The following is a 16,642-nucleotide window of genomic DNA, read 5'->3' as shown; positions in this document are numbered from 1 at the left end:
ACGGGCGGACCCACAGGTTATAACAAGGATCAATGCGGGGAAGACTAGTTTATTTCTTTGTTTTCCCCTCCTTCTCTGCCCCGGATATATGGTCAAACTGGAGGCTGTTGTCAGAGCCGAAGGATCATTAGCATTCAAACTAGGCCGGAATGACGACGCTCGCTATTAAAGCAATACGAGGGGAAAGTCCAGACCGCCCGTTTGCTCGGTAGCCTCGGGGCGATGGAACCTGCATGAACGCTTTCTCGTTTCGAGTAATGGGACCCCTGTAGGGGGTGGCTTGTACGTCACTTTGCAGCGTGACTCAGGGCTGTACAGAATCATGTGCACGAGGTGCTACTTGAATGGAGCTTATGAGAACTATACATCATTGGTGTCGATTTTGGAGAAGGTAAAAAGTAAACCATAACAGCATTGGGATAAAAGACAAAAAGAACCAAAACCAAAGATTATACACGGAATCATTAAGCAAGCCCTTTCCCATCTGTGGGCAGACAAGTTACAATCGCCCCAAGAACCTCTTGATGGCCTGTGCCGTTCCCTCCAGGTCCTCAAATACATGCCAATGACCCACGTCCTTCAGCAATTCTACCTGCGAATTGGGTATCTTGCTTCGGTAACCCTGGGCTAGCTTCACTGGCGATATGGCATCTTCCTCTCCGGCGACAATCAAAGTCGGCATTCTCAGATTCTCCACTGTGATCACTGTACCCCGCGACCTCGCAAGCGCGATGCATCCCTTGGCATAGCCCTCCGGATGAGTAGACAACAGGGATTGGCGCACCGCGGAAAGGGCCAAGGGCCGCGATTTAGTCACGCTGGAGGTGGCAGCCGTGGCCACAGCGTTGGCCACACCCGACGCTTCCATGCCTTTTTCGCGAACGAGGGCAGCACGCTTGGTGAATACTTCAACGGCAGGTTCTGGGAAAGGGGTCGGTCCTGGCCCCAGCAGGACCAACGTCGTGACACGAGACGGGTGCTTTTCTGCAAAGAACATCGCAATCAGCCCACCGAGGGACCAGCCAACAAGAGTAGCAGATCTGATCGATTTGGCAGCGAAAAGCAGGTCAAGGTCTCTTGCGAAGGTCTGCAAGGTAGCAGTTGAGGAGGCTCGGGTGGGCGTTGCGCCGTGTCCCTCGAGATCGTAGAGAATGATACGGTAGTCCTTGTCGAGCCCAGCGGCTTGGATCAGTGGTGCGTAGTACTCCAGGTTGGCACCAAGGCCGTGAATGAAAACGATTGTTTCTGCATCCGGACTTTGGGATCCCAATTCTCGGACGTTGATGTAGTGATCAGGTCTGACCTTTGTTAACCCAACACCGCCCCAAGTCCGATCAAGGTTGTAAGTTGGAATGCTCGATGGCTTTTGGAGGACACGATCGATAGTAGGGTTCTTGCTACCAGGATCCGCAATGCGATTGGAAAGCTTTCCAAGACCAGTGACGCTCACTTCGACTGGAGAAATTTATATTAGCTTTGGCCACCAGGAAAATACTTTCTAAGAACTTGAGAGACCGGGCTTACCCAAGTCGCCTGGCTTAAGGAACTTTGGCGGATGGTGGCCAACACCAACGCCGTGTGGAGTGCCTGTTGCGATTACGTCGCCTGGCTGAAGTGTGATGCCACTGGATACCGTCTCAATCAACTTAGGAATCGAGAAAATCAGGTCCGCTGTGGTGCCATCTTGACGCTTTTCACCATTGACATGGGTTTGTACTCGAATTTCTCCTGGTAATGCTGCAGCTGGAACAGCAACCGGTCCCTGACAGAATAATTAGCAACCAAATGCAGATGGGCGAGATATGAAACCAAACATACCATAGGACAGAAGGTGTCGGGTGATTTCCCCATGAAATATTGCCGATGGTCTCGCTGTCTTTCACGGGCGGAGAGATCTGGGTCAAATTAGTTGGCTTCTCTCAAGTCGTCCTACAAACTAACCATTTATGATCGTATAACCCCAAACATAATCCATTGCATCTTTCTCCTTGATAGAAAAACCTGCTTTGCCGATGATGACTCCCAGTTCACCTTCGTAATCCATTGTGTTAGTAAATCCAGGGTGGGGATAGATGTCCGTTCCACTAGCAGTAATGCTAGTACTGCGCTTGGTGAAGACAGTTGGGACTTGGGGGCCTATATATTCTCAGTATCTTCTGCATAACTTCTTCGTGGAGATATTATTACTTACTGTCAGTTACTTTGCTGCCAGCCGCAGCATAGCCACTTTCCTGGTATTCTTTGATATGCTTGCGGTAGTTCTCGCCAATACAGAGAACATCTCGGTCTGCGAGAGGTGGCAACAGCTTCACTGAGCTTAGCGGGAATGGAGTTTCCGCAGCGCGGACAACACCTTCATCACCCAGTTCAATGGCTTGGCTCAGGTTGGCAAGGGGTGAGCCAGAAGCCATAGTCAGCGGCTGGATTGTGGAGTCAGCATGATCGAGATGGCCAATGCGAGGCCGTCCCAAGTCGTCTTCGAAAGCTACAAAATTGAAGTAGCTCTTTTCCTCTTGCAATGATGGAGGTGCCGTAGTCATATTGAGGAACTCCATCGGCTGAGCTTTGTGGATACGGCCGTTGATCATAATCACATCCAACTTGGAATGGTCTTGAAGCACCGCAATATCTTTCAGAGGATCCCCATCGACAAGAATGCAATCGGCGTAATACCCGGGAAGGATCTTGCCCAGCTCGTCCTCCTGCATAAACAGCTTGGCTATTCCAGCGGTTGCAGCGACAATGGATTCCATCGGCGTAAAGTCCAGTAGCTTCACAAAGTGCTCAAGATCCCGAGCGTACGTCCCATGAGGACACCAGGCAAAGCCATAGTCGCCTCCCGGAAGGACGGTGATACCTCTCTTGTGCATCTCCTTCAAGGCCTTTGTGGCTGTCTCCAACTCTTTCCGGTACCCAACTTGCTCAGCTTTCTCCATGGAATACCCAAAGGGTTCCGCCTCATAAACGGTGGCATAGAGCCAGTTGAGTGCGGGAGCAACGACAACCCGGTCTTTAACCTTTTCGAGCATCTGCATGCCCTCTTCATCGGTATATGAGGCATGGTAAATGACGTCGACGCCGTGTCTGGCGCATTGGATCACCGAGTCTCGGGCCCGTGCATGGGAACAAACCCTAATCCCATTGCGATGGGCCTCATCCACACAAGCGGCGGTTTCCTCATCGGTGAAGAAACATTCCTCGGCCGATACAGTTTCGGTGATCGCTTCGCCCGACATACTCAATTTGATTTGATCAACACCGATCTTAGCATGATGCCTGATCACCTCTCGCATTTCCAACGGGCCATCGGCAAAGGCAGTAATTCCGGCCGCAAGCTCACCCTCTCGCTTGGCGATCTCTCTGCCGTTTGCCAGAAGTCTCGGTCCAGGCAAAGTACCGCGATTGATAGCATCTCGGACGACGCAGTCCAGGCGATCTTTGGCAGATGCGGCGCCATAGCACATGGTGTAGCCGGAGTCCAGATAACAAAGCGCCGAGCGTGCTGTGATCAGAGTGTGCTCCTCTACGCCAATGTCACCCAGCAGCTCCAGAGCGATATTGTTCCATGTCCAATGTGTATGTGCATCCCCGAGACCAGACATGAGAGTGCGTCCACGACCCTGGATGACACGGACCTTTGGATCATGGCGAAGCGCTTCAACGTCGGGGACTGACCCAACCGAGACAATGCGCTCCCCATGGATCAGCACATCGCCACGATATGGGTCATTCCCAGTCGAGTCGAGAATGTTCACATCCAGGAAGAGTACCTTTGAGTTCGGTGAGGTGCCAGTCATGCGATACGATTTGGGTTTAAGTTTGGGATCGAACCGGAGGCCTTCGTGGGGATACGGGCGTCGGCGCGTGGGAAGGGTCGACGATGGTGTAGTATGGTCATGGAAACCATTGGTGAGGACTCCAGGAGCCATTGTGAATCGCGTTTCTCTCGTATAGTACAAAGCAATATGTTATTCAGGACATACACATCCAGCGCAAAGTAAGAAGAAGGGCGCCTCGATTTAAATGCATACTCCTCAAACCACTTCCCGGTCATGGTTGAGAGAAACGCAGTATCTACCCCATGCATTGTACCGCAGCATCCGTGCTCCTCACTCTCACTGATACCGGCGATATTCGAATTTTAGGATGGATATCGGAAAGAGTGGTAAAGTTGAAGGCCTTTGCGGGTAATGCGGGAACTTGTCCCTCGTGACCTCCCGACATCCCGGACATTCCAGACGACAATGAGCGACAGAGACGAATAACAATGGAGTCCTATGGAGACTCTGCATGCTCTTGCGCAAGGAGCTAGCGGATATTGCTGCACAAAGAACTCTCCGCTCCTGTACGTCATCCCTAGCAGGTTGCTTGTCAGCGTCAGCACCTTACTTCCGGTCATTCTGCGGAGCACTGAGCCCTAACTAGCTCTTGCACCGGTCTTGGTGCTTGGTGTCTCACCTCCTTTTAGGAAGAGGTACTTTGATTGCATATCCAAGTCTAACCCCCACGTGAAAGGGTACATTTGCTGTTCCAGAAGGCTTGACGTTGTGGCGAAAGGGCATGGCGGCCCAGATGGAACCATGTGAGGCGGATCTCATGAGCTGTCTGTAAGGACGCCTTAATCGTACACGACAATTGGGACCCATCCTAAAAAATGGGTCTCACAAAAGAGGGAGAGTAAAAAAGAAAGGAAAGCAAGCTTTCGAATTTCAACGTCAGCGACAGGATTTGAACCTGTGCGGGCGAACCCAACAGATTTCTAGTCTGTCGCCTTAACCACTCGGCCACACTGACTTGGATGAAAAAAGCTGAGTACCTTTTGCTACATGGTTGGAAGATAGTTTCAGAGCAGCTATGTGATATGGAAATCAACATGTGAAGCCATACGGTGACTCGCAGGGGTCAAGACAACTCTTCTGGTTGTGGAAGAGAATATTTCCTACCCGAAGGGGCGTATGTAGGTCACAGTACGGAGGGCCTGATTTGGGAAATATCAGCTGTCTCGATGGCTCCACTCCTCTATTGCCTCCGGCGATAGACAGCTACAATACAATATAGAGATGAATTGTGTGCAAGTGGAGCGTGGTACAAGAGTTGTTTGGTAGTCTCATAGATGTGCTCCGGGTAGGAGGAAAAATGAACGTGCGTCAGGATCACCACGGCCGTTCTGGAGGTGCTGGGCAACGAGGGATCCACAAAAAGTAAACAAAAAGACGAAAAATCAAAAAGTTATTCCGATGCGGGGAATCGAACCCCGAGCTGCTGTGTGAGAGACAGCGATGTTAGCCATTACACCACATCGGATGTTGTTGAAAGATCTATCTTACTTGACAATATCAATCAAAGCGTAATGCAGTCACGCAAAAGTCACCACTATCACTGAGAGGACTAAACGACCACATCCTATCGACGACTTTGTGGATATAAAGAATATAGTTGACCGATTTTGCAAATATTCCACGGACTGTTAACTATTTGCATAAGTATTATTCACTGGATAGAGCAAGGAGACAACTTTTCGACGGTCCTGTGAATATATATTTTCCCCGCTAGGACACATGAAATAAATATATATAGACAGACTCTGCCTCGAAGCAATTCCTACGATTGATTCGCAGCAAATCGCTTTTTAAATCATAAAGATGAATCCCCTTCGGAGTTGTCGTGCAGTTTCGATATCAACGCCCTCAACAGTGGCTGGACGACGCAACCTTTCCATTTCAGTCTCGTACAATGGAGTGTTCCCATATTCAAACCTTGTCAGCAACTTGTTCTCGCGGGTGAGAAGGAATCGCAACAACGCAAGCCCTGCGGCATTAATTTGAAGGCCAGCACTTATGCCAAACACCGTCCGGTAATAGGGAGGTCATTGGTAGAATAGGTGAAGGGTGTCCAGATTGAAGCTGAATTGCCCAATCCATTCATGACCGCAATGGCGGCGGCCCGTTTAGGAACTTGAGCAAGGAAGTAGCTGATATACATAACCGAAAGGCCAATTTTGTACTGGACCCCTCCAAGGCCGCGGCCGGTCTCGAGGCCTTGGAGCCTTGCTGAGGCATAGTTGTTAGTATTTAGTCTCCCAGCCAATGTCTACTATGTATAGGATGAGACAAGAATGAGGCAAGAATGCCACTCCTACCTATTCACATAATTCAACAAATAGACCAGGATCGCCAATGGCAAGATAAGAAAATCTATACGACGAACTAGACACGTTTCAATGGCTCGATCCTCAGGTTTGAGATCTTGAGGACTGCTTGACCCTCCTTGCCAGGTTTAGATGTCTTGGAGAGCCGGGACGAAGCTTGACGATCTTCTTTATTCATATTGTTCCTGCGATAGTAGCTTTTCACACCCGAACGAAGAAGTGATAGGGATTAAGCGTCTCTTTATGCAGTCAAGATTCTGCCAGCCAGAAGCCTGGATGCGTATACTCCACCGCTGACGTAGTCACCCCATGGGGTATTCTGCTCTATGGAGACCCAGGGGCCTTACAGGCGTCACCGTACGCCATTTCCTAGATCCTGACTGGTAGCTGTTTTCTTCTCCAGCATTAACTAGCGGAGAATGTGTGCGGAACATACGGACTTTCCATTTGGCGTGATACATATCTCCGCTCCCATTTCCGTGGAATAAAAGTTACCCGAACCCCGCCATTTAAAATCGGGATTTCCGAGGGATGTCTGAATCTGAAGCACCTATTTGATCCCTTGTCTTTACAAACTTTCCCACTAGGAATTTCTGTTTTGGTTGACTTGGGTGCAATGACGCCTGCTTTTGAAGATCTCCCATTGGACCCGGAAGGGCCACCAGGAAATGCTTGGGGCAGATTCGGAGATCAGGATGAACTGGGCACACTGAACCTGATCACGCCCGACACAATTGTCCGCGCAGCAAAGGAGATCCAGACTGGCGTGCGCATATCGCTCGACTGGCTTCTAAGTATGCCATCACATCCGAGTTTCGGTAGAAAGGGCTTTCACCAGGAGATTGTGCATAGGAGCCCGAATTGTATCAACGACGACATCTTGACTTTCAATACACAGAGCTCTAGTCAGTGGGATGGCTTTAGGCACTACGGTATGAATGAATTGCTTCGACTCACTGTATTCAAATGCTGATCTCTGGTCACAGCTCACCAGAAGTCTCGTCGATTTTATAACAATGTAACTCAAGCAGACATAGAGTCTTCTGATATAATCGGTCTGCACAGTAAGTTATTTCACAGAAGCTCACCTATCCACCCGACGCAACGAGCTGACAGTCGTAATAATCAGCTGTCGCGGAGGCAGGAGGAATAACTGGACGCGGCGTGCTCCTTGACTACGCTCAGTGGGCGGCTAGCAAGAATCTCCAGATCCAGTCTTTATCATCGACCCCAATCACGGTCGAAAGTCTCGAGGCCATGGTTAAAGATTTCCAAATCCAGATTCACCCAGGGGATATCTTACTCATTCGCAGTGGATTCACCGCCGCGTATAATGAACTGAATGAGCAGGAAAGAATAAACCTGGCACAGCGACCGTCTCCGGATTTTATTGGAGTGGAAGCAACCGAGAAAACACTACGATGGCTCTGGAAGCACCAGTTTGGGGCAGTGGCGGGGGATGCGCCCAGCTTCGAGCGGGCACCGATTCGCGGTCCTCATGCTGATCCTCGGTACAACCTGCACGAATGGGTGCTTGCCGGCTGGGGCTGTCCTATTGGAGAATTATTTGACCTCGAACGGCTCTCCCAGCACTGTAGGGCAACCGGGAGATATACCTTTTTCCTCTCGAGTGTGCCACTGAAGGTACCCGGTGGCGTGGCCAGCCCTCCGAATGCAATTGCTGTATTCTAAAGGCCGGATCATCAAATGGAATTGGGGCATATAAAGTTACCGTTATATGTGTAAGGTGATTTAGATCAAGCCAGTGCGTATTGCTCAGTGACTACTATTGTAACTATGAATAAAGAACTTCCGCCCTAATGCAAGATTCACGCCTGCGGCCCTGGCCTTGACGGCCTATTGGCAACGAAATATTGAAGTGGGTCGAGATGATTGAATGGTGAGGCATCAAAGCCAAGATCCATGATGAAATCTAGGTCATCACCATTGACGATGTCTGCAAGCTCAAACTGACCGGAAGGGCCACTTAGCGTCCATTGTGAAAGTATCGATGAGGGGAGACTTACCACATCAGGGGCCGGGCCTTCTTCAATGTTGTTTACTGCGCCTTGGGTATCCTCCCATGCTTCCCGTGGATCTAACCGTGGGTGGACAGAGTCTGATGGCGGATTTTGTTGTTCCACGGCAACGGATGCATTTGCATCACTGGGTACAATAGTTGTTCTATTATTGTCAGCCGAAGATCTTAGCCTGGTCCTGGATGATCTAAATGCCCGCTGCGCAATAGCCCTGGTATTCTTCACAAGCAGTGCCAAGGTTATGTCAATAGCTGATGGTAAAAGATGACCCGGCCATATTTCCGAGCCTCAGGGAACTTACTTCTAGTAATTTTTGAGAATGTTTATTCATGCTATTGTCAAGCTTTCGATGGCCCTCTATCGCCTCCTCCAGGACGCTCTCAATAGCGGCACGGTTTTCGATCTCCGGGTATAAGGTAAGATATACTGTTAAGATGGAGATAGCGCAGAAGGTAAAGTAAGATGTTGTCTTAGAAAATAATCAGATAAGTCAGTGAGATGCCAATTAGAGAGCAAAACCAACAACTAAAAGAAAGGAAAACGATATACCCAAAAGACTGAGTTGTATGTAGCATCTTCTTTGATCTCTGCAGCAAACAACGCCATTTGCAACGCAGCCTGTATGCATTTCCGTACCGGTGGCTCTGGGGTTAAAGCGGGCCGATCATGAAAATTTGCCTGAAGAAACTCGTCCAACAAGTACCCTCGGTATAGTTGCATGCACGTGAAGGAGAAAGCAGCACGAATAGTGCGTTGTTGCCTGTATGTGATTATTAAGAAGCTTTTCGAGACACTTTACACCATTTAAATACCTCTTGAATATCCAGGGGACATCATAAAAGACTTCGCTTTCCTTCTGGCCGAATTGCTCTTGCGGGTTGAAGAATCCCGGGGTTTCATCTAACCACTGGCTGAGCTGTGCTTCGATTTGGGAAACCGACTCATTCCGGGCGACCTTATCGTGCTTCTTCGAGCCATAAAGCTTCCTAAGTACTTGCGTTGTGATCCGAGCAAGTCTGTATATCGAGGTTAATGTAAGTCACTTTACTCTGACGTGATAACAGGGAGGTGCTGACTTTATGTGTGCAACGATTCCGGGGACGGTCTTGGCTTCATGAGGACCGTCCATTCTATCCGAGGATGACAGCGCAGCCTCTGGGTATGGTATCGTGATGTCGTCGTCAGTTATCATCATTGGGCGTCCAAGAGCGGCAGAGAGATATCTCAATACTTCTATTAGCCTATATGTGCTTAAAAATCTTTCGGCATGCCTTACCGGTCCATAATATACAATGACCAAAACACACCCCTGCGGGTGAACTCATCTAGACCAGTGGAAGCCGTAGCTTTGGCTTTATGGAAACCAACTATCTGACCAAGGCGGACAGCAGTCCCTACTGCCAGCCAAGCGCTGTTGAAAATATTGACTGCTAGGAGGAATTGGCACTGTATGCCATTAAAAGTTAGCTGACCAGGCGTCATGACAGATTGTGACACACTCACTTTAAGGCAGTGCGCTTGCATCACTAGAATCGATGGCGGAAATACGGATGTTGCCTTCTCCAGCCTTGATTGTGCGGCTTCGTAGAGCCGCGAACTTTGCGGGTGTTAGCACTGGTAGATGGAATGAATCAGGAAGAGAAGACTACGCTTTGGTCTTATACTCGAATATGTCGCGATTGTGCAAAGAAGGGTACCAAATGCACCTGAACTCATCAATCAACTCCACTATAGCCTAAACATGGGCTGACAATAGCTCACCCAACGGCAAGGATCAACAAAATAACCGCCATACTGGCATCATCTTGCAAGAAACTTTCATCCTCGGAATAGAGCTTGTGGAGAAATTCCTTGCTCTGACTTCGGGGAATATAGCGATAAGTCGCACATGAGTGACTATGAAAACAATCGATGTACTCCTCTGCTAGTCGTCGGTCCAGGGGAATTAGAGAGGCGCTCAAAGGATATTCGCTGAGAACCTCCTCGCCGGCCGGGACAGATTCCGTGGTAAGGATTGGCCCACAGATTTAAGGTGACTGTATACCCGACTCAGGAATGTGTGTGTGCTCGCATCCCCTGTGTAGTCAAATGAGAAAGAGAGATAAGTGAGAGGAGGAACTCATGGACTAGAAAGAACTTACCTTTATCGTCGTCCTCTGTCTGCTGTTGTCCTTCTGTTCCCTGCGGACGCGCACCAGCAGTGCGTAATGGCTGCGGTCTTTCTCTCGGAGACAAACTTCTTTCCTACTCAAGAAGAGCTATTGGCAAGCCAAGACAGGTGGTAATGGCAGCAACACTCACATTTCTTTTTCGCTTCTGAACGCGATTATATGAGCTATGATATGCACAGTCTACCCATTGGAGATTGACATTTCTTAGCGTTCCCACCCACAGCATCTAAGCGCATTTTCTCATGCACACGGAACGTACCGAGTCCCATAGATACGCAACGATAGCAGGGCTACAAAAGGGGATTAGTATCCCCCACTAGTGAGGCTGAGACAAGATTCGGTACCTCTAAACCGTCGCATTTGCATTTTCTCCTCTTGCATTCATCACAAGCACGAGTCACATACTTTTTGGGTGCCTTCTGTGCCCGGCTGGGGAGATTTCCGCTCCCTGGGGATTCCGTGCCGCCTGCCATGTTTACAGGAAGTAGAATGAGCGGGAATATATCTTTGGATAATCTGAACAGGAAACGGAAAAGGCGGCGACTTGGTTGCTGAGAATGCTCGCACCGGAAAAAAAGGTGTTGATGTCCAAGTAGAGACGTTGTCATGTGCGCGGAAAAGCGCCCGCATCTCCACCAACTTCCGCGGAGAATTTATTCCGGCACTGGAGTCTGGAGATGCTCGGCAACTGTCCATTGATCGCCGAGGATGTCGTGCGACACCTGCTCAAGTGGGCTGCGTAGATCAAAGTGCGGGGTCTCGGCTTGTATTTACCCCGGACTTTATAAAATTCCATGCATATCGAGTGCTTCTCCGACCTCGACACCCTCGTTCGATCACCCGAGCTGGAGCCTGCTAGCCCAACAATACCTGATTTTTCCATCTTCTTGAGAGATAACTAGAGAGGGCATCGTCCGCCATGGCGCCATCGGTGGTTGGAAATGACCCCATCCAGCAGAAGACCCCCTCTGCCACGCCCGATAGCAAAAGAGCAACCCCGTCCCAGCTACAAGTTCTTGGAAAAACCAAGGATGGCAGAGATCTGAAGATCAGAAGCTATCCCAAGTTTGACACGCTGGAGGAAGAAAGATTATACCGCAAGCAACACTTGGCTGCAGCCTTCCGGGTCTTTGCAGACCGTGGCTTCGATGAGGGCGTCGCGGGGCACATTTCAGTTAGAGACCCTATTCTCACCGACCACTTTTGTGAGTTATTATGATATACTGGAATCGGAAAACTCTTGACATAGTTACTAACAATCACTCTAGGGATTAACCCCCTCTCGGCTCACTTTGCCCTGATCAAGGTGTCTGATCTGATATTGGTAGATGAAGATGGCCTAGTGGTTGAAGGCGACGAGCCCATTAATGCCCCAGCATTTGCTATTCACTCCGAGATCCACAAGGCTCGCCCTGACGTCCATGCAGCCTGCCACGCCCACAGCGTTGCTGGCAAGGCATTTGCGGCTTTTGGTCGGGAGCTCGATATGATAACGCAGGACGCACTTCGTTTCTACAAGAGTCACGGTGTTTACCGCGACTTTAGAGGTGTCATTTTAGACCGAGAAGAGGGACAGCGCATAGCCAAGGCCCTGGGCCAGGGTAAAGCTGCTATTCTCCAGAATCATGGCTTGCTCACCGTAGGTCAGAGTGTTGATGAGGCAGCATTCTGGTTCATGAGCCTGGACAAGACGTGCCATGCGCAGCTATTAGCAGATGCAGCCTCTGCAGCTGGTTACAAGAAAATCATCATCGATGACGATGAGGCTGCTTATGCAGCACTCCAGGTGGGTGGCCCCGAGAAGGGCTGGCTGGCATTTCAACCATACTATGATGAGCAGGTTGCCAAAACTAATGGCAACTTCCTTCTTTGATACGATCTGATTCACGAGCGGAACTGGGATACCAATGTGTGGACAAACATGCAGACATTTTGTAGATAAACATTAGCTTTCTTCTTTCTTTCACGAACATTGAACAGTAATCTTGCGTGCTACCTATGCTTCTTGATGATTCGCATATTCTTCTGGATTTCTGCTTATTATACATAATATTGAAACATGGTAGGCGTAGTGTCTCGCCTACGGCCTAGCGAAGAATCACTACAGAGCTGTGAAGACGAAATAATGGCTCGCAAGACACAACATACTACTACAATACCCAAAAGATCATGTTTACATTTAGCCATTCGGCTGGAACATAGTCGGAGTTAAACCTAGTGGTTTACGAGCCTCTGTGCGTGGACCTAAGATCCGTTCAATTTCCGGTTCAATTTCCGCTCCGGTCAGGATTCTCCGAGCGTTGGAGAACTTGAAGACAGTCTTAAACTTGGGGTAGCATGTACCCAATCCACACCTTACAGGGTTCTATTTAATCACCTTCGCTTCAATGACCGCAGTCAGTCGCTAAGTTGTCAACGTAGATCTTAATTCAATTTCTATCCCGACTTTCCCCTCATACGCGATCTCACACCATGGTCAACCCATCGATTACAAGCAACCGTACTCGTTCCATTCTACAGGCCGCCAAGGAGGGCAAATATGCTGTTGGTGCGTACAACTGGTATGCATGTCACCTTCTGCAAGGTAATACTGGGTTGAAACCCACGTAAGCTGATTCTTTCGAACCCTACGCAGCTACAATTGTGACGGTGTGATGGCCGTCATTCGCGCTGCAGAGGCCAAAAGATCGCCGGCAATTATCCAGCTTTTCCCCTGGACCCTGCATTTCCAAGGCCCTGAATTTGTCTGTTATGTAGTCAACTCTGCTCATGCTGCCTCGGTCCCAATTGCCGTGCATCTTGATCATTGCATCAAGCCCGAGGACGTGGAATTAGCCCTAACTCTTCCATTTGATTCGATCATGATTGACGGTTCCACAATGGAAGAGGCGGAGAATGTCGCAATCTGTGCACGGAATATCAAACGGGCCCACGAGCTCGGGATATCCATTGAGGTCGAGATGGGACGGATAGAGGGCGGGGAAGATGGCCTCCCTAAGGTGGACCTAGGGACCGTCTTTACAAACCCCGAGGATGCTAGACAGTTCATGGAAGAGACTGGTGCCGACTTCCTTGCCCCAAGCTTCGGCAACATTCATGGAGGCTACGGACCTGGTGGTGCCGAAAAGTCGTGGGATACATCTCTGTAAGCCGGTTTCGCTAGTATTGTGGGTGAATTTGCTCTGACCTTAACCTTTTATTATACCAGTCTCCGTAAGATTTCGAAAAGTGTCGAACAGCCACTTGTACTGCATGGGACGCACCCTGTTACGGATGAACTGTTCCTCAAGGCAATTGACTGTGGAGTTTCGAAGATCAACGTCAACCGAACAGTGCGCGATGATTATACGAAGTTTGTCGCTGAGAATGCTGGGAAATTGGAATTGACAGTGCTCAAGGTCCAGGCCGTTGATGTTTATGCCAAGTCTGTGCAGCGTGTCATGGATCTTTTCAGATCTTCTGGCAAGGCATAACTGGTCCAAACGACATTCTGGTCAAGGGATCCTCCGTATGAGGAAATAATTATGGATATCCACATAGAATATATTCAAACAGAATATCTTCATCGTATTAGCCAATTCTAATAAAGATGAAAATGTCGTCTTTTTTCATTGCAAGCTTTAAATTGCTGGTTAATCTTCAATTGTTGACGTATAACTTCAAGTGTTAACAAGCTTTCATATTAACCAGGATTTGTGCACGCTACATTGTTGCATCCAGCATCATCTACAAAGATATCTGCTCTAGGAAAGCTGATATCGTTCCGAATATTTCACTCTGTCTACCTACGTAGTTCTTTACTTCCCGGATGAGCGTGTATTTGGAAGATGCGAAAAGCGAACAGATGATGCTTACCATACGATCGATCTCTGGTCAAATCTCTTAGAATCCCATTAAATGCCCGCGGAATCATACTCCGCAGCAGCATCCATTTGTCAAAATTGTGGTCACAGAGTGAAGAATGCATATAGTGATGGTGGGGACTGAATTATCATTTCCGCGGAACTTTTGGTGGAAATTCCGAGAAATCTTGGAACTCCGAGTTGGCGGAGAAGATGGATTTTACCTGCCACAAGTATGATTTGTGACATATACATGCCTGTAGATCTTTCTATTAGGCCAAGATCGTCTTCCATCCTCATATAGGAAATAGCTCTATATAATGCCCCGCCCCGTCCGTTGATATACCTCAATATTCCTCTTGATCAAAACAGATATAACCAGTCCAGCCATGACGGATCACATCGGTACGTTCCCCGAACTCAAGGGCAAGGTTGCCCTTGTCACTGGCATTGGCCAAATGGGGGACCCCCAGATGTGGGGAAATGGTGCCGCAACAGCACGAGTCTTGAGTCGTAACGGTGCCAAAATCTTTGGCTGCGATCTACACCTCGAGCCTGCCTTGCACACCAAACAGCGTATTGAGGCCGAGGGCGGCGTGTGTGAGGTAACGACAGCAAATGTTACATCCTCTGAAGATGTGAAACGGATGGTCGAGGAATGTGTGGCAAAGTTCGGGCGCATCGATATCCTGATCAACAATGTTGGCCGTTCGGAGCCAGGCGGTCCTGCTGATATGACGGAGCAAGTCTGGTAAGTATATAGAGCAAGACTGTGAGATGAAAATTATGAATCTAATGCTCTCTGGGAAATAGGGACGCCCAGACTGATATTAATCTCAAGTCGGTCTACCTTTGCTGCCATGAAGTTCTCCCGATCATGGAAAAGCAAGGCGATGGTGCCATTGTGAATGTTGCCTCGATTGCTGGGATTCGGTATATTGGAAAGCCTCAGGTTGCATACTCTGCCACCAAGTCCGCTGTCATCCAGTTTACCAAAGCTACCGCTGTAATCTACGCCAATCGCAACATCCGTCTGAATGTGGTTGTACCAGGGCTGATGCACACACCATTGGTCAGCTACCTTGCAGACAAGTATGCAGGTGGGGACTTGGAAGGGTTCATTGCGAAAAGAAACAAGGCAGTTCCAATGGGTCGCATGGGCGACTCTTTCGATGTTGCCAACTGCGCTGCCTTTTTGCTCTCGGATTCGGCTCGCTACATTACCGGGCAGAAGATTGTTGTGGATGGCGGCATCACCTCTTCTACTGGTTAAGATTTTGTAATTACGCGTGGTATGGATGTTTTAAATAAAATTAATCTCATGAGAATATGTAGAACTACAGTATCTAACTCTGAGAGGCTTGTAGGTTCCTATCCCAGCTGTCCGCATTGATAATGCGCGATGGACCATGGCGTGAAAGTACTTCTCTTGAAACGAAAGTCGAACATTCCCTGGCAAGTCTTGATAACACGGAGAATTCACTGGTCAAAGTCCTGAGCTCTGAAAACCTTATGGCGTTATAAGTCAACTTGGCTTCTTTATCATTCCCGCTGGCACTATCTCAACCAACCCGTACGCGGAAATAGGGTGGCCACCCCGGGTGCCGGCTACGTTAATGTATCCTTCATACGTTGCAATAGTTCCTTCCTCGTCGCACAACTCTTGGTCATCGCGAACACTGGATAGTTCCAGCGTGGTTCCATCAGCCAGAGCCACGACCCAATCAAGAGAATAGCTAGCCTTAGAACAGGGGGAAGTCCACTGGCGGCTTGACGGTGTGAACTCAGTGACGGCAAGTACTTGGTGTATTCCCGGCTCACCCCTGACCGTTGCAAACCGGAGGCGCTGTCCATCAACGGTATCCCAAGCCCAGATAGACATTGTCTGCTCGCCGAGGTGTATTTCAAACCACGTCCAGTTCGATTTCGACGGTCCACTCGTCGGCCACATGAGTTGACGATCGTACCATGTTAAAGAACGAGCGGAGTCAATGGTGAGAAACTTTTCATTGACAGTAAAATGGCCATCGGTGATTCCAGCAGGCATTGACCATTGAAACGTAGCCTCATCGCCAAACAGAAATGTCCCAGTACCTCCATTCAAGATGACCGGAGCAGACAACTGAAAGGTGAGGTTCAACTCAACGCGCTCAGTGATACACCAAATACGCATTCTGTCCAGAGGATTGCCTGGATCCACAGACACAAATCCGAAATATTTCGTAGCCACGCCAGGAGGCTCATTGTGTGCGTGAACAGGTCTACTAGATCCGTTGTATAGCCAACTGACCTGTCGGTAATATTCTGTGTCATTGATGTTTAGGATAGAGGCACGCAGTAGCGCTGTCGAGACATTCGGGTCCCGCGAAACGACGTGGGCAACCATCAAGTAGTCATGGTCGTCTGATGCGTGGACGAAGGATGATGACCACCACGAATTGG

General features: G+C 49.1%; 7 protein-coding genes across 7 annotated transcripts; 4 read left to right on the top strand and 3 right to left on the bottom strand.

The window, feature by feature from the left end:
- Positions 1-359: 359 nt before the first annotated feature.
- On the bottom strand, positions 360-3,929 carry ANOM_003755 (putative fumarylacetoacetate hydrolase; the record flags this gene model as incomplete). Its single annotated transcript, XM_015549012.1, has 5 exons — positions 360-1,455; positions 1,525-1,762; positions 1,819-1,895; positions 1,942-2,136; positions 2,192-3,929. 5 exons carry the CDS (start codon positions 3,927-3,929, stop codon positions 500-502), a joined length of 3,204 nt encoding a protein of 1,067 aa, XP_015408128.1. The 3' UTR covers positions 360-499.
- A 2,808-nt stretch (positions 3,930-6,737) lies between these two features.
- Positions 6,738-7,840, top strand: ANOM_003754 (uncharacterized protein; the record flags this gene model as incomplete). Its single annotated transcript, XM_015549011.1, has 3 exons — positions 6,738-7,080; positions 7,135-7,212; positions 7,278-7,840. Coding segments are annotated over 3 exons (975 nt in total), but the record flags the coding sequence as incomplete, so codon positions are not given.
- Positions 7,841-7,977: 137 nt separating this feature from the next.
- Positions 7,978-10,831, bottom strand: ANOM_003753 (fungal specific transcription factor domain-containing protein; the record flags this gene model as incomplete). Its single annotated transcript, XM_015549010.1, has 9 exons — positions 7,978-8,118; positions 8,176-8,406; positions 8,489-8,656; positions 8,737-8,947; positions 9,000-9,203; positions 9,264-9,428; positions 9,479-9,633; positions 9,691-9,784; positions 10,764-10,831. 9 exons carry the CDS (start codon positions 10,829-10,831, stop codon positions 7,978-7,980), a joined length of 1,437 nt encoding a protein of 478 aa, XP_015408130.1.
- A 446-nt stretch (positions 10,832-11,277) lies between these two features.
- On the top strand, positions 11,278-12,231 carry ANOM_003752 (class II aldolase/adducin family protein; the record flags this gene model as incomplete). Its single annotated transcript, XM_015549009.1, has 2 exons — positions 11,278-11,563; positions 11,627-12,231. The coding sequence occupies 2 exons, from the start codon at positions 11,278-11,280 to the stop codon at positions 12,229-12,231; spliced, it is 891 nt and encodes a 296-aa protein (XP_015408129.1).
- A 599-nt stretch (positions 12,232-12,830) lies between these two features.
- Positions 12,831-13,831, top strand: ANOM_003751 (class II fructose-bisphosphate aldolase; the record flags this gene model as incomplete). The annotated part of the gene is made up of 3 exons (XM_015549008.1): positions 12,831-12,919; positions 12,994-13,503; positions 13,567-13,831. The coding sequence occupies 3 exons, from the start codon at positions 12,831-12,833 to the stop codon at positions 13,829-13,831; spliced, it is 864 nt and encodes a 287-aa protein (XP_015408132.1).
- A 758-nt stretch (positions 13,832-14,589) lies between these two features.
- On the top strand, positions 14,590-15,473 carry ANOM_003750 (SDR family NAD(P)-dependent oxidoreductase; the record flags this gene model as incomplete). Its single annotated transcript, XM_015549007.1, has 2 exons — positions 14,590-14,951; positions 15,014-15,473. 2 exons carry the CDS (start codon positions 14,590-14,592, stop codon positions 15,471-15,473), a joined length of 822 nt encoding a protein of 273 aa, XP_015408131.1.
- A 252-nt stretch (positions 15,474-15,725) lies between these two features.
- On the bottom strand, positions 15,726-16,586 carry ANOM_003749 (uncharacterized protein; the record flags this gene model as incomplete). The annotated part of the gene is made up of 1 exon (XM_015549006.1): positions 15,726-16,586. The coding sequence occupies one exon, from the start codon at positions 16,584-16,586 to the stop codon at positions 15,726-15,728; it is 861 nt and encodes a 286-aa protein (XP_015408114.1).
- Between the last annotated feature and the right edge of the window lie 56 nt (positions 16,587-16,642).

Source organism: Aspergillus nomiae (genome assembly GCF_001204775.2).
Source record: "Aspergillus nomiae NRRL 13137 chromosome Unknown contig00089, whole genome shotgun sequence".
In the NCBI taxonomy this organism is placed as follows: domain Eukaryota; kingdom Fungi; phylum Ascomycota; class Eurotiomycetes; order Eurotiales; family Aspergillaceae; genus Aspergillus; species Aspergillus nomiae.
This window is presented reverse-complemented; position numbering and strand designations above follow the sequence as displayed.